Source organism: Tachysurus fulvidraco, chromosome 24 (assembly GCF_022655615.1).
Source record: "Tachysurus fulvidraco isolate hzauxx_2018 chromosome 24, HZAU_PFXX_2.0, whole genome shotgun sequence".
Taxonomy (NCBI): Eukaryota; Metazoa; Chordata; class Actinopteri; order Siluriformes; family Bagridae; genus Tachysurus; species Tachysurus fulvidraco.
Genome location: NC_062541.1, coordinates 3,933,624 through 3,949,723, shown reverse-complemented (window position 1 = coordinate 3,949,723; position 16,100 = coordinate 3,933,624). Strand labels below are relative to the sequence as shown.

General features: G+C 39.3%; 1 protein-coding gene and 1 long non-coding RNA gene across 3 annotated transcripts; one reads left to right on the top strand and one right to left on the bottom strand.

Annotated features, from left to right (window-relative positions):
- slc27a1a (solute carrier family 27 member 1a) lies at window positions 1-15,383 on the bottom strand. 2 transcript variants are annotated; one of them, XM_047808010.1, is made up of 12 exons: window positions 14,846-15,383; window positions 11,227-11,621; window positions 10,373-10,537; window positions 8,597-8,666; window positions 8,399-8,490; window positions 7,228-7,337; window positions 5,287-5,496; window positions 4,338-4,464; window positions 2,618-2,755; window positions 2,340-2,504; window positions 1,268-1,414; window positions 1-1,066 (listed from the first exon to the last, which is right to left on the bottom strand). In XM_047808010.1, exons 2-12 carry the CDS (start codon window positions 11,612-11,614, stop codon window positions 909-911), a joined length of 1,770 nt encoding a protein of 589 aa, XP_047663966.1. In that variant the 5' UTR covers window positions 11,615-11,621; window positions 14,846-15,383; the 3' UTR covers window positions 1-908. The 2 variants fall into 2 exon arrangements, with proteins under 2 accessions (XP_047663966.1, XP_027018021.2); XM_027162220.2 differs by having other exon boundaries at window positions 14,464-15,382.
- LOC125140151 lies at window positions 14,897-15,966 on the top strand. The gene is made up of 2 exons (XR_007139398.1): window positions 14,897-15,035; window positions 15,781-15,966. It is a non-coding gene; the product is annotated as an uncharacterized LOC125140151 (long non-coding RNA).
- Window positions 15,967-16,100: the final 134 nt, after the last annotated feature.

Below are 16,100 nucleotides of genomic sequence, written 5' to 3'. Positions count from 1 at the left end.
CAGGTTTTTAATAATGTTTATTTTTCATTTGTAGCATGTTAAACAGGACAACGGTCAGTGCTGACGGCTCGCACAGCGTCACAGAACAACATCGAAATCCAAATCAAATTTTCTACAATGGATGATTATTTTCTAAGAAATTCCGGGAGAGAAGATTTAAGGCACTTTTATACTCTTTAAAAAACTAATCACAAATTTACTCAGTCAGTGTGGAAAACATCATTGATGTTAGTGTTTGGTAACCCATCACAGGGATTGTTAGCTATTAATAAAGTAAACTATATGCTCCCCTTTTCAGGAAGTTTTATTTATTGCTTAAAAGTATTTATCTCTAAAACAACAATGGTAAATAACGGAGTAGATAATAAAGGAGGAATCGAATCGTTTGTGCTCCCGGGTCTGTGTTTGTGTCACAAGATCAGCAGAAAAATAATGAAAAGAAAGTCATTGTCTCTGGTGTTCAAGAGATTAGTTCTCCTCTTGACCAAATACAGTGACGTAATACTTTTGTTCAGCATTAAATCAAACCATTTCAATAGGCGGATACTAACCACATGATTTTGACCTCTAGATAAAATAACACACCTTTGCAAATAAAAAGCATCACATCAGACTGAGCTTTTCGCTGGTAATAGAATGTCCCCTTCGCCGAGGGAAGCCTTTAACCTAATGTGCGTCACATGCAATAAAGGCACGGTTTACACTCTGTAAAATGTAAAAATGAACACTTTTCTCTTTTTTTATAAATATAGTGCTATTCAGTTAAATAGTGCTAAATATTAAACATTGTCTCTCTAAACATTAGCAGTACATAATCCACAGCAGAGAACCTGGTGCTTGCTTTTGTCTCTCAGTAAATTAATCCCTAAAATGCCCTGGACTTTAACTGACCTGCTCCTCACGCCCTCTCACAGAGGTATCCTTCCTTCCACTAAGGCGTTATACATTGCTTCAGTCATGACCTCGTAATGCCCTGCTCTGGAGTTCAGAAAGTAGAGCTGGTCTGCTGTGACGCGGGGGTCGAATCCCTCTTTCTGTAACCTGGTCTTCTGAATTTTAAACGTACCTGTGTGGAGAGAGAATATTGTACCAGTGCACAGACTTATACTTAGAGACTTTAACTAATATATTAAATGTACCATAGCAAACTCTTTATTTCACTTGACAGAAAGCATGACTGCAAGCTCATTGGCTGATGCGAATTAAGAGGAAAGGGGGTGGGGCTTCTGAGAAGTCGATTAGCATCAGTTTAAAATCACTAACTCACCTGTAGTGTCTACTTGCGGGGAGATGCGGAGAAAAACTGGCCGAGCGTACGGAGGCAACACCTTCTGGACTTCTCTGAGAAAGGATTCACAGTTAAAGCTCCCTGTGGACTCAGCGATCGCAGCCATCCCTGCTTTTCCCTCCACACCTGCAAGTTACACATTCATATGTCAGGCCATCCTTAAAAATATTCTTGTTTGCCTTAACCCGACTGACCCTGTCAATTTAGGACCGACTGAAATATTTATTTATTTTTTGCTTTAAGTCCGACCGACTTGCCGGTTGTAAATTTGAGTTAAGACCCACAAATTTTTTTTTTTACTCCTCAAACAACTAATACGAAAGCAATAAAATAATATTAATTACAGTTTAGTAAGTATTGTAAATATATAAATTGCCTAGGCCTATGTTCTTTCTTTTAAATAAAAACCTGTGACGTCATCCATGTTTACACTATTGGTTACCGGATGTCACACTATGGTCTGTGCGTTCGCTTCGTCTCATCCTCTCATTCACTGTCAGAGTCAACGGTTCGCGGTTGGTAATGATAGGAATGAAATGAAACAAAATGTTTGCGGTCACCGTTCAAAGTCATACAGGTTCGGGTGCCAAAATACTAAAATCTAAAAAAATTCATTAAAAACAGCTCCACTTTAACTTGGCACGAAGTTCTGGAAAAACTGTGTCCAGCATCAAAATAAGGTTTGCAATGATGCGCCTGAAGGCACGGGTTGAAGACCCAGTCAGTGACGTCACGATATGCTAATTTGTTTAAAGTCATACCTACGTAATCACCATCACCAAATTTTTTTTACATTGAAACTTGAAAAAAAAAAATATAGACCTACCCACCGACCCTTTTTTTTTTTTTTTTACTGTTACTGCAAACCAAAATATTTTTAAGGATGGGCTCACTTAAATCATTTCTCCTCACAGCCTGAAGCCGGTAATATTTTCCCCTTTTATTTCTATTGTACTGTGATGACATGGATATTCCCAAAGCATTTCTCTATATGTCATACTGTGTATTATGTATTTTAAACTGTTTATCACCACTAAAATAATGCCCTCACCTGGCACAGCAACACCGTACACTGCCACATCCCTCTGGCCCAGCAGGCTGCTCAGAGTTCCTTCCACTTCGGTCGTGGAGACGTTTTCACCCTTCCAGCGAAACGTGTCCCCACCTCGGTCCCGGAAGTACATGTAGCCAAATTCATCCATCACCAGAACATCACCTGCAGTCATATGTAGTAAGATGTTTTCCTCTTAGCGCCGCCATATGTCACACATTTAAAAATCGGGTTTGACAGCAAGCAGTGTAACAACCAACAGACCCAAAGTGACTCACCTGACAGGTAAGCAGAGTCATTTTTCTTGAAAACATTGTAAGCAATCTTTTTCTTGGTAGCATCCTGATTGGCGTAGCCGTCAAAGCGCCGTAGAGGATCCTGCTGGTTGATTTTGCCCACCAGCAGCCCAGGTTCTCCTGAGAATCAATAGCAAACGGTAAAGAAGGTTAACAGCTTAGTTGAAGTAAACACACTCAGGGAAACCAGACAAGGCATGGATTATTAGTGATGTGTGCATGGCGTACACTTTTGTGTACACATTGTGTACATTGAGACTTCTGTGTTTATCCTGTGTTCATTCGGTTTGTTCCCAGAAATTGAGGCTATATATCTAAATAGTGCAAAAAGCAGAATAACATGATGTGATGTGAACAACAGCATACTTTAAAACCATCTGTCTCTCAAAACCACATGATTGCAGCACATGGTGGTTATTAATTTAAGCCAGAAGGCTTTTTATTCCTGAACTTTCCAGTAACAAAGCCAGGACTTCTATGTCCAAATTTTGTCAATTTCATATTTTTTCACATATCGATGCTATCGGTCAGTCCCCACGTGGGTCTGTTATTTTTACAAGTTATTAACCAATCTAAAGCCTTGAAAATACCTTAAGCGAAAATCTGTTAACTCCATTGGACAATTCAACTGTCTGAGAAATCTCGTAACTCCACCTCTCCTTCACTCCGCGGGAGAGCTTCGCGGCATATTTCTCCTCAAGATTTATTACTATTTATTACTGCTTATTATATGTGTTCATTGACGTTTTAAAATGTTTCCAATATAATATTTGAATTAAATTGAATGTTTTGGATACCACTATTAAATTATTGTTTTTATTATTTTTATTATTATTGTTTTTATTATTATTTTACTGACTTTAAGCCAGCCTACTTATAGACAATGCCTCTCTTGGCACTGTGCATGTAAAACACTGTTTTTTGGACACTAACAAGTGAACATAGTTAGGTTAGATACATTTGAGTAGGCCTGTTTTGTTAAACATCGCTAGCTGTAATGCAGCTGTAGTGCAGAAGAGACCCATGAGCCACTGTTGGAAAAAATCTTGATATGTGCTCTTATTATATGAACTATTACATTTGATGTTGTAGGACATATGGGGGTAGGCCAGATATTGTAATAGTGTTGAGCTACATGAGTTATATGATTATAATATAATATATAGGTAAGTTTGTGAGTGGATTAGACTAATTTCCACCTATTAGACAGCCTGATCAGCTTATCGTATCACTTAAACCTTTAAAATAGAGTTTAGAAAGATGTATGTAACTACAGTCATGTCTCTTGTCAAATGGCTCAACGTGACCGCAGACTTTATTGAACACTGCTGGCAGCAGTGACGTCTGTGTCCGTACCATTCTTATCAATGACAGCATAATCTCGTATCTCCCTGCTCCCGAGTCATAACGCTTGTACAGTATCTCCGATAAAACGTGACTATGGGAAAATGTTGTGTTAATGTTGGTACACAACAGTATATGATAGCAATATAAGGTGTAATAACTTTAATTTTTTTAATTTCCTGGTTTTGGAGATACGAGGATTCCGCCCGACAGCGACGATAAATGAGACCTGGATTAAACTCATTCAAATTCATGTGACCAGTCAAACACGCTAACATCTCATAAGGATGCAAAAGTAAATAGTATTTTTATTAAGAATGAATAGGGAAGCATGTATACACATGGATGGGGATCTCACCTGGCTGACATGGAACACAAAGTCCGTCCTTATTCCTCACCAGCTCCATGGTCTCCTCATTTACCTTCACCAGTCGGATGGGGTAGACGCTGGGCAGAATCATGCTGTTAAACCCGCACGATCCCACCTATAGAGAGAAACCGTAGTAATAAACCAAACAAAGCAAATAACTACACACAGGATTGCCAGTTATGTCACAAACAGAACAGACTCCATTTAATGAAGTTTTAATACACTACTATTTCATCAGTATGGTCCTAAATAACATACAAACTATAGAGAAAAAGCTACATTTATACACTAAATAGTCAAGTATTATTTTAAATGCATTTGCTATACCAACAGTACTTAAAATAAAATGCCTACAATACATTCACTGTATAATAATTAGCTTGTAATTATATACTGTAAGTAAGAGGAACCTGTGGACTGGAAACCCAGATCACACACACCACCACATCAACCACATCTGTGGTCCTGGTTATGTGGGTTTTATGCACAACACTTACTTCACAGCATCCTGTATTCAGTTATGTTAATCAAGTTATTTATAATTATATTAAATTAAATATTCAACGTGATGTGACAGATGGCTAAGTACGGTGACCCATACTCAATTTGTTCTCTGCTTTTAACCCATCCAAAGTGCACACACACAGCAGTGAACACACACACACACACACACACACACACACACACACACACACACACACACACACACACACACACACACACACACACACACAGTGAACACACATCCGGAGCAGTTGGCAGCCATTTTATGCTGCGGTGCCCGGGGAGCAGTTGGGGGGGTTCGGTGCCTTGCTCAAGGGCACCTCGGTCGTGGCCGGCCCGAGACTCGAACCCACAACCTTAGGGTTAAGAGTCAGACTCTCTATATTAAATATTAACATATTTAATAATGCAAACTCTTATGGAACTGCTCTACCTTGCCGTCCATGTTGGCGATGCTGCAGTTGCACTCGGTGGCTCCGTAGAATTCGCCGATCTGTTTAATGCCAAAACGCTGAGTGAAGGCCTCCCACACGCTAGGGCGGAGTCCGTTCCCCACAGCCAGGCGTACACGGTGCTCGCGCTCTGACGGACGCACGGGCTGAGACAGCAGGTAGCGGCAGATCTCGCCGATGTACTGCACCACCTGGAGGAACAGCAGCAGCAATCGCAACCCTCTTAATATTGTTAGTACTTGCCTGCACTATAAGTAGTACTACTGCTTTCTTACCACGACAATACTACTATTACTAATACTAGTACTATTGCTAACATTACACTTCCCCCTACATTTACTACTATGATTACAATTAGCACTATTGTTATTAACTTTACTATATTGTTACTATTATTATTACTGGTACTTCTACTAGTTCTAATGCCCTTACTCCTGCTTTTACTTTTACTACCACTAGCACTAATACTAATGCTACAGAACATGTACATGACCTGTACTACTACTACTAGTAGTGGTACTTACTAATTAATCCATGAAAACTCACGTAAAGATGTTTTAGCAGATGGATTAAAATAATCAGATTTTTTTCCAGGTTTATGAATTAATCCAAATTTGAGGTTATGAAAGCACACTACAGCATTTCGGCTGTGTTCAGACTAAGAGTTCAAAGCCAAATGTCGCAATAACCAGAAGGTGACTCTTAACATTGTCCAGGAAAAACTGTGAACTGTGAATAAACGCAGGCAGTGATGTACGACGCACAATACTAAATGTCATCTGCACGAAGAGAGACGTGAATTATGACCTGACCGATACCTGAACCTTGAGGAACTCCTCGTCTGATACGATTACGAACAGATAGAAAGTGAAGTTTGCCAGAAAGAGAGACAGAAGAGGATGTACTGTAGGTGAAAGTGTAAGCAGTGACAGAAACCCCCAGTGGAAGAGAGAAGAAACATAAGGAATGTAATGATTCATGACATTAGAGATAGCACAAAGTTCAGGCAGAATGAGGTCACAGAGGGTGAGAGTGTGTTCAGGCTCGATGTTCTGCAGTCAACCGAAAACATAACTGCGAGACGCCAACGATAAAGTGATACACTGAGATTTCCCAGTCAGCAAAACAGCCCAACATTCAGGAGTTTAAAGCTTGCGATCTGATTGGCTCTCAGCTCATCTGTATAAATATGATGATATACAGTAATCATTGTCTTGAAAAAAGACCTTGCTGATGTGTTTGCCGCCGTCCTGTGGTTGGTCTTCTTCCATGTCACTCGATTAGACTTTTGATGTGACTTTTAGGTGTTTTTTTTAAACAAATTGTGAAAAAACTTCAAGGTGAAGTTAAAAGTCTACAAAGCAGCGTGTGCTACACTGAACGTGTCAAACTGAGCTTCTAAAGTCACATTTCCCAAAGTTAGATTTTCACTTTATAAGTTTGCCCAAAATTTTTCGTTTTCCCCGCATTTTTCCATTTTTATCATTTTTTTGTGTGCGCTCTTTTCCGCTCCAGAAAACTAGTTAAATCTGTGATATAACAAGCACAGGATTCTTCCTTTAACCTCCTAGCAGTGAAGTACTGTAATGTATGTTCTGACTTTCTGTGAGAGCTGTACAAATCAAAAAAGTGTGTGTTGTTGACAAGTCACATGGCTCGTTTTGGTTCAAATCTACAGACAATCTGCCGTAATATTGAAAAAAATATCATCATTTCCTCTAAATATCGCAGTTTCGTTAAGCTTGCGTTAATCTTTTTACATTCTGTGTGGTCCTTGTGTTTCTAGAGAAACAGTAACCGGCTCAGTGAAGAGCTAACTTGAGCTAGCTTCTGAGAGATGAGTTCACCAAGGAGCTGGAAAGGATTCTTACTGTAGCTAAACAAAGCTAAATGAAAAATATGTGATAAAATCAGTGACTTACAGTACAGTTGTATCTGATGCAGTCTTCCCAGAAGCGACTGGCTGAAAACTTCTTCTTCACCACCACGGTCAGGCCGTTGATTAAACACTGACCAACACCGATTATATTACCTGAGAAGAAAAATGTGACAGCAGCATAGTTTCACTAAACTAAAAATAAAAGCTTTACCCATTTCTATTTTTACAGAATTTAAATACTTTGAATTGTAAATATTAGTCATAGAATATTTCAATATACATCATTAATCATTTAATGAACTGTTTTAAAAATGATTTAGTAATTTTTTTAAATATAATCAATAATAAATAAATCACAAAGGGTGCGATGATAATTCAGTTAAATAAATAATTATTTATTATTTTTTATAATTTATTATATTTTAAGGTATTTTAATAGTCTGGTACTGCAGTTAATTTGAACTATACTGTTAAACTTATTTAGCGTATTAATGAAATTTTATATACTATTACTAATGGCACTTTTTAATGTAAATAATTATCATTTTAATGTAAATAGACCTAAGAAATATCCAGCTTGCCTGATTAGCTGTTTAACATGCAGCCATAAAAAAACACAAACCAAACAAAAATCAGACATAAAAACAAAAAACCCAAAGCCAAAAAGAAAAAACAAACAAACAAAAAAACATAAATCATAACAGAACAAAAACAACAAAACACAGCCAAAAACAAACAAAAAAAATACAAATCACAACAAAACAAAAACAAGATAAAACAAAAGCAACAAAACAAAACCCACACCTAAACCTGTAAAAGTTTGTGTAAACGGTTTATAAACATATCGAATCTTTAATGAATCTTGAAAACTCAGGATAAAACCTCTGCAGTGCCGCAGACCGCTAAAGCTGTACATTTATTGAACGGCTGCTTCAGGGTTTAATCTTTCATTCTAACTGACAGACTAATAAAGAGACGGCGTAACGCACCAAAGCCCCGCTGTCCGATAAATTAAACTGTCTCCTGAAGTGTCTGACGTTTTCTGTCAATTTGTCCACTCGCAGATACAAAATTCTATCATCTACAAATAAAGTGTCATAACTCTGGTGCTCTCGAACATTCGACACTGTACGTTTCTGAGGAAGCGCGAAGCTTAAAGCACGTCCGTTTAAACGTTTCATCCTTTTTTATATCAAGAATAAAGCACTGCTTACCTGCAGAATGATAGAGCGGTAAGCAGTCGTACAGGACGTCGTCTGGCTTCATGCCGAAAGCGTAATAAACGAAATCAGCCATTCTGTAATACCTTTAATCAAAAAACAATCAGTGTCTATGTTAGTGACCCAAGAAACACAAAAATCAGTTATGTGGAGTTCAAGGGGAAGGTGGATTGTGATAGGAGCTCGACATACCGACTGTGCACCACAATGGCAGCTTTAGGGAGTCCGGTGGTGCCGGAGGTGTAAATGTAGAACAAACGGTCTGTAATTAAAACAGCAGTATGAGTACGAGTGTCCTTACACACGGAGATCACCTGTTTTACACATTTACTCCTATTGAGCTTATATACACTCACATTCACACATACAAGGACTCGTCATCATCAGGTCAGATGTTTTATATGGAAATTTAGAACAATTTACGATCTGTGAAGTTAGTGTCCCTATGAGTATCAGTCCTTGTGGATCAACACACACACAGTTTATAATACTATTATTATTGTAATTCTTCTTCTTCTTATTATTATTATTATACCTTTAGTACACAAAATATTTCGGTACAAACAACCCCCCCCCCCCCAACTTACATTATATTACTATTATATTAAATAATGCACGTAAACTTGTGTGTGTTTATATCTCAGTTTCTTTGGAATAAAAACAATAGAAACAAATCTTCACCTTTTTAAAGATTTTAAATAAGGAGTTTTGTCCCCAAAAACAGTGTCACAGGACTGAAAACACTTTCCCATACTTGAGTCTTGGGAACTTTTTCCCTCTCGCCTCTAAAAGAGCTAAAAGACTTTAGAGAGACCGGAGCGGCCTCATGGCCGAACGCCAAGTGGGTACGTGAACGAGATTAATCGGGAGCCGTTTGGATTCAGTGAGCAGCAAAACACAAACCTGAGTTACTTTGGCTTTCAGTGTGGATTTTTTTGTAGTGTAGAGTATATATAACCTACACACTTGCAGTAATGGCCAAAATAAGTGATTTCTTTGCTGGCAAGAAAAATAAATAAAAGACTCATATTATATATATTATATTATATCATTATATCATTATATATATTATATTTTAATAAGTTATTTTTAAATATTTGCTTTTTTTATTATGAAAACTAGCTTAATCACCTAAAAATGACACTCATCTTTACATTTAATTATTATTTGTAATCTGAATTTCTTTTCATCTGTTCAGCTCAGACTGTGGAATAATGTCCTGCTGAAAGGACACATTTTATTTCATTAAAGTTAGTAAAAAACCTACCTTGTAGAATTAAACAGTGGTTAAAGGTGCGGTGCACGATGTTTAATAAATGCTTCAGAAACCCAAGTCGGGCCGACTAACAAAACAAACGTGTAGCCAATGAGCAGAAAGGGGCGTGTCTTGTCATTATGCTGTGGAGAGAGTGTTCAGTGCGCATGTCTGACATTAGCCGAATGCGACTGAAACATTGACATGGCGGATACCTGCCGTTACCTCTGCCTCGGGTTCTAGGTGTTGAACGTCGTCTTCCGTGTGAAACTGAGCTAAAACTTTCACGGTACAACACACAGTACTACAAAAACACATCTGTATTACCATAGTATTGCTCATTGTGTTCATTTACTGATAAAAATCTCCCCTCGGGCAGCTGCCCCAGCAGGTCCCGCCATAATAGTTGCCTGGGTTACGCATGTATGTGTGTGGGCGGAGCTATTAAAACAGCGGTGATACCCATTTGGGTTAGGGACGAGTTTGTTTTGGTGCTTTCAAATGTCAACATTGGCTTTCAAACATTGTGCACCGCACCTTTAAGTACAGTTTGCAAGTTCTAGACCTAATAAGCTAGTAAATAATAAGGGTAATAATTAAATATTGATGTTATTCATGTTATTAAAAAGTGATGTTATTAAGATAGAGAGGTCATAATGCTGCAGTAACATATGGAAACACTTGGAGCGAGCTGTGAAGGTGTCGGCGCTCACCGCTGAAGCCCTTGGATGGAGTGCAGGAGGGAGGATGGCGCGGTGCAGACGCCAGCAGAGAGTCCAAAGGCTGAGCTTTGAGGGAGGTCATGTGATCAAGACTCAGGTCTCCGGTGCAGAAGAGAGGTGTAGACTCGCTGAGAGAGGAGCTCACCTCCGACACGGCTACAGAGAGAAACGACATCAGAGAATTAAAAGCTAAAAAAGGGGAATTTACGTGTCTGCATCATTTATTAAACGCAGTTTGAAGGGTGTGAAGGATCTGAAAGCTTATAGAACAGCACAATGCTTCTGAATTCTCCTCTATCCTCAAGTCGAGACAAGAAGCTTTCATAGTCATTTATGGTCAGTGGAAGGAAACATTTCTCCAGGATCATGATGCTGCATAGAACACAGAGCTAAGGACTTAAAGTAAAGTGCAAACATAGATTATGCATTGTTATCATGTATTATGCATGTCGTGTGATGAGCGTGTGTGTGTGTGAGTATTATGTATGTTATGCAATGTGAATGTGTGTGTATTATGTATGTTGTGTGATGAGTGTGTGTGTGTGTGTGTGTGTGTGTATTATGCACACAGCGACCAAATGATTTTTTATGATGCTTTTATTACCAGTCTACACACACACACAAAACATTAATATAACATTTTTTTTAGTTTTTAAATTGAATTTCTGAAGTCATTCTTCTGATCCTTTTGAGAATGTTGAGATCGAAATTGCTAGATTTTGCAGCTTTTTTTTAAATTTTGTGATACAAATTGTGGAGATGTTCGCACTTTTTTTTGTGTAAAAAAAACTTTTCATTTTGAGGGAAAATGTATAAAAAGAATGCATAAAAATAAAATACCATACCATCAGCGAGCTCGGCCCCAAAAATGAGCGCCCGTGCTCTCGACACGGCCAGGCAGTGGATGAGGGAGTCTCTCCTCAGGTTGAAGTTGATGAGCGCTGACTCGACGCCGATTTTAGCTAAACCGAGCCACAGCGCCACCTGCAGCGGCCTGCTCTCCATTAACACAGCTACCACGTCGCCTGAGCCCCAGCCCCGACTCAGGGCCCAGTGAGCAATGCCGTTACTCAGTTGCTCCAGCTCTGAGAAGGTCCACGTTTCCCCGGTGGCCTCGTACACCAGAGCGGGTTTGTCCGGGTGCCGAGCGACCGTCTGGGTGAAGATGGAAGGGATGGTGCTGCCTTTCCGCATGTGATGCCACAGCGCCAGCTTCACCCTCAAGAGCACCATCACTCCACTGGAACAGAGGAATAAACACATCCAGGTAATGCATTAAAACCAGGAAACTGTCTGTCTCTCCACGTCTCGTTTCCACTCGGCTCATGTGGGGCCCGAGTAAGTAATTCAGCTAATTAGCAGGTAATGATGCAAACATTAGTTCTGATGAGCTGATTACAAGCTCGCCTTGATTTACGGAGAGAATTTAATTGGATTTATTTAACACCTAGCGGAAAAGTGACACTTTAAAAGTGTTCTCGAGTGTCGTGCGAATTAAAAGGATTTATCAGAGATTGTGAATAACACCTTATTAACGCCTTAGATTACTTTCACATGGATGATGTATTGTTTATTCATAAAATTATTTTTAAAACACACACACACGATTTCCACCAGGTAAGCCTCCTAGCTTGCTCCTCAGCATGTACGGTATGTAACGACTTTCACTGAGAGCTTTACTCATGTTCCACACACATTAAGTGTAGTGAAAAACAGCTTCTGTCTTCCTCTCATGACGCCTCCATCGTGTTAAATAAGGAAATAAAGGTTGGCTGAGATCTTATTACAGATATCCCAAATTATACCAGGCGTCCGAGACGGATTTAAATTCTAATCATACAGCCGGGTTTCGAAACTCTGGGGACATCCCGGGACGTTTAAAAATAGACTCGTGAAGTCTGACAGGAAGAAAGAAGGATAAGAATAAAAAAAAAAAATCACTGAACTATTAAATGGCAAATGTGGCAGGTTGAAAAGGATCGATCAATTATGTATGCCGGGAGGAGAAAAGTTCCAGAGGCTTCAAGCGGAGATAGCACGAGGATCGAAAGAACCTTGGACCAGACTTGAGTGAGAAAGCCTTGTTCTCACCTCACAGAGGAGTTCAAACAGGCTAAAACGCTGTGAAGCTGAAAAAGCATCTGTAGCAGCTCCAGGAACAAATATTATGGATTGAATTTGAGACACGAATGACACGATTAGTGCAAACTTGGCATTCAGATAAAAAAAAATTGAAAGGGGCTGTTTTGTTCAACTACCACAGCAACAGGTTCTCCAGGATTTGACTGGGCAAGATCAGACAGGAAAACACACACACACACACACACACACACACACACACACACACACACACACACACACACACACACACACACCCACAACCACACATACACACATCCTGTGCATGACTATCAAAACAGTGCAAGTTAATAAAAGCCACATTTATAGCAGCAATGTGACAGGATGAGCAAGATCAGAGAAAGGAGGCACCGGATATAAAGGAGGAAACAAACACTGATGTGAGAAAAACAAACACAAGTGAAGCTGTGAGAGCATCAGAGACTCAAACATATTAAATCCATTAAGTCGCAAGAGGTGCACACAGTGTGAATGACAAGGAAATCAACATGGAACTAATGAGTAACGATTAATTCCAAGGAGCTGCAGTAATATCAGTTGTAATTATTGGGGCTCCCTGATGAAGTAAAGCTAGACTTTGTTACGTTGGTGTTAAACGTTATAAAAAAGTGTCGGTTGTCTTTAGCCGTGTTTCTGAAGTTAGAGGTTCAGTCTGATTTCACACAATCCCACATTCTATTATTTTTGTCGAGCTGGACATGTAATTGAGTGTCGCTGTGACAAGACGGCAATGACGACAAACTGTCAGACAAAACATTTGGCAAATTGCAGATGACATTTTCCAGAGGAAAAGATAAAGAGAGAGAAAGAAAAAGAAAAAGAAGATCCTAACTTTTTTTTTGCTTTTGTTTTTTAACTTCAGGACTTCAGAAGACTTCACAAGACCTTCAAATTGTCTTGTGATCTGTGTGCTGAAAATAAAAATCACCTGACACTATTTTATTTCTTATAACATCCAGAAAAAAATCCTTACTCTTTTCCTAATGACTGATCACGACTGTTGACCTGATCACCACGGCTAACAGCCAATCACTGAATAGCAATGTTTGTCCCCAGAGACCAATCACTGATCACCATTGATCCAAACAACAGATCACTATTTATCCAAACAACCAATCACTGATCACCACAGATCCAAACAACCAATTAGTGATCACACAAACCAATAACTGATCACCAATTAAGCCAACCAACCAATAACTGATCACCACTGAGCCAAACTGATCACCCTGGTTTGTACCAAACAACCATTCAGTTTGTCCGCAACAACCAATAAAATACAGAGATTCTTTATTGATCCTAGAGGGAATTCAAATATCACCAGTGTTTGCTGGTAAAAAATAAATGATCGCCATGGCTTGTTCCCAACAAATCACTGATCACCCTTTCCCCAAACAACCAATCACTACTTCCCACATTTGATCACAGCTACAAAACAGCTGCTCCCACTGTTCCCAACGACCAAAGCCATTCATCCCAATGACTAAAATTGGGATCAATTCTACTCTAGCTGTTTGATGTCATCTCCTTGCAAAGGAATTCCATCAGGAACCATTTCCTTAACGCACATGCGTCATAAAATAGATAGTCTTCGATCATGTTGAACACTACACTTGTAACTCATGAACAATTTTATTCCATCACAACAACCGGCTCATGCGTCATTTAACAAATAAGTTAGTTATAAAAGGTCAGATGCATCTATAAGTCGGGTTATTACGTCAGACATTGTGTTTGTGTCTAGTTTAAAAAATAAATACTTTAAACTACTTATACTTTCCCCTGATAAGTGTGTGTGTGTGCTAGATTAACTGCACAGCTCAGGGGCTTTATTAAGAGGGAGAGTGTGTGGAAGTGTCCATGTGCGTGTGTTGGTCGTCTGAAAAAGGTGTAAAATCCTGACGATGAGGATTAGTAGCGTGGTGAACTCGAGCTGTACTCACTGGAGATCCCTCCTGGCGGTGCGCACGGCCACGTACAGGTACCTCCAGCCCCCGGAGCCCAGGTACAGGCCGAGTCCAGCGGCCACGCTCCATGACCAGGGCGCGCCGAGCAGCCGGAGCAGGCCGAGAGAGCCGAGAGACACGACATAGCGCATCCTATACCAAGCACAAACACACACACACACTCTCGGTCCCTCTCTCCGAATGGCGCGGAGCAACAACCGAGCAGCACTTCTACAACAAAAACGCGTTCATAAAAGTCCCACAAAGAGGGAGGAGGAAGAGGAGGAAGAGGAGGAGGAGGAAGATCAACCACCACCACCACCACCAGCAGCAGCAGCAGCAGCAGCCGCCGCCGCGTCTTGGCTGGACAACTATTTACCTGTGGTGAAATGAGGAGAGGTAAATGTGTGTGAGGGATAACTGGAGTGTGTGTCAGGCTGAGAAGGACATGGAGAGCTGATGATTAACACACTTCAGGGGAGAGTGGAGGTCGGCATGAGACGACCTTGTTGATGTTAAAACCTCACTGAAGTTTGCTACAACTCTGTAAAACATTCATGACCAAACTGGTAAAGAGGAGAGGTTTTGTTTATTATTATTATTAAACAAATCAATGACAGAAGTCAACATCAGCATCTCTTATCGCACCTTATCACGTTCATACAGCTGTAATTTGCACGTTTTATAAATCGTTAACGATAATTAGTTAATAATTTAGGAATAGCAAATAGGCATCGTTTGTTTTTTGGAGCCGAGTGCGTGTCCCAAACGCTTCTCTGTAGAAGTGCACTAGTTAGGGTATGGATTAAACAAACGGTTACACCCTACATAGTGAGAAACGGGAGTTGTTTGGGATTCAGCCCAAGTTAGTCAGGGTTTCAAAATGGCCGAAATGGAGTGATTTTCCAAAATAAAAGTCACCATACGCAAAAATGACTTGTCTTCGAGTTCTTTTCTTTTTTTTAACAAACAATTAAGATAAATACATCAACAACAACAACAACAAAAAAAAAACTACTTAAAATCCTTTATATTTGTTTAATATTGAACAAAACATCAAAGACAGATTGTTGTATGTACCATCAAATAATCTCAGATACTACTTTGATTTTATTTTTCTTCCTTGTGGTCTCTGGATACATTTAATTAGAGTTCTTATATGACTATATGACAGTATAAAATGAAACAGTTATATGTTTTAAGTAATATAATTTATATAGTGTGTGTGTGTGTGTGTGTGTGTGTGTGTGTGTGTGTATGTATGTGTGTATATATATATAATTATTTTTTTCCTATTACCTTTTTTCTTTTCAGTGTCGACGAAATCACAGCTCACACATGGAAAAACATTGAGGAAAAAGTTGCTTGGCGCTTTGTTAGTGTCAGTTAATAGTATGAACAGAAGGTCAGGGTTCTTCATTGTCCTTTAAAGATTTTAGGTGCAATCTTATAACACAGAAATGTTTCACTACCAGAAATAAAAAGCATTTTTCCAGTGTATGTTTGTATCCAGTGAACCTTTAAGGAACCCTTGATGAATAATTTTTTCTGCTCTTTCTTTGGATGACACACAGCACATATGTCACATGTTCTCCACTCATACATTATACAAACAAGTGTTAACAAACTAGTGA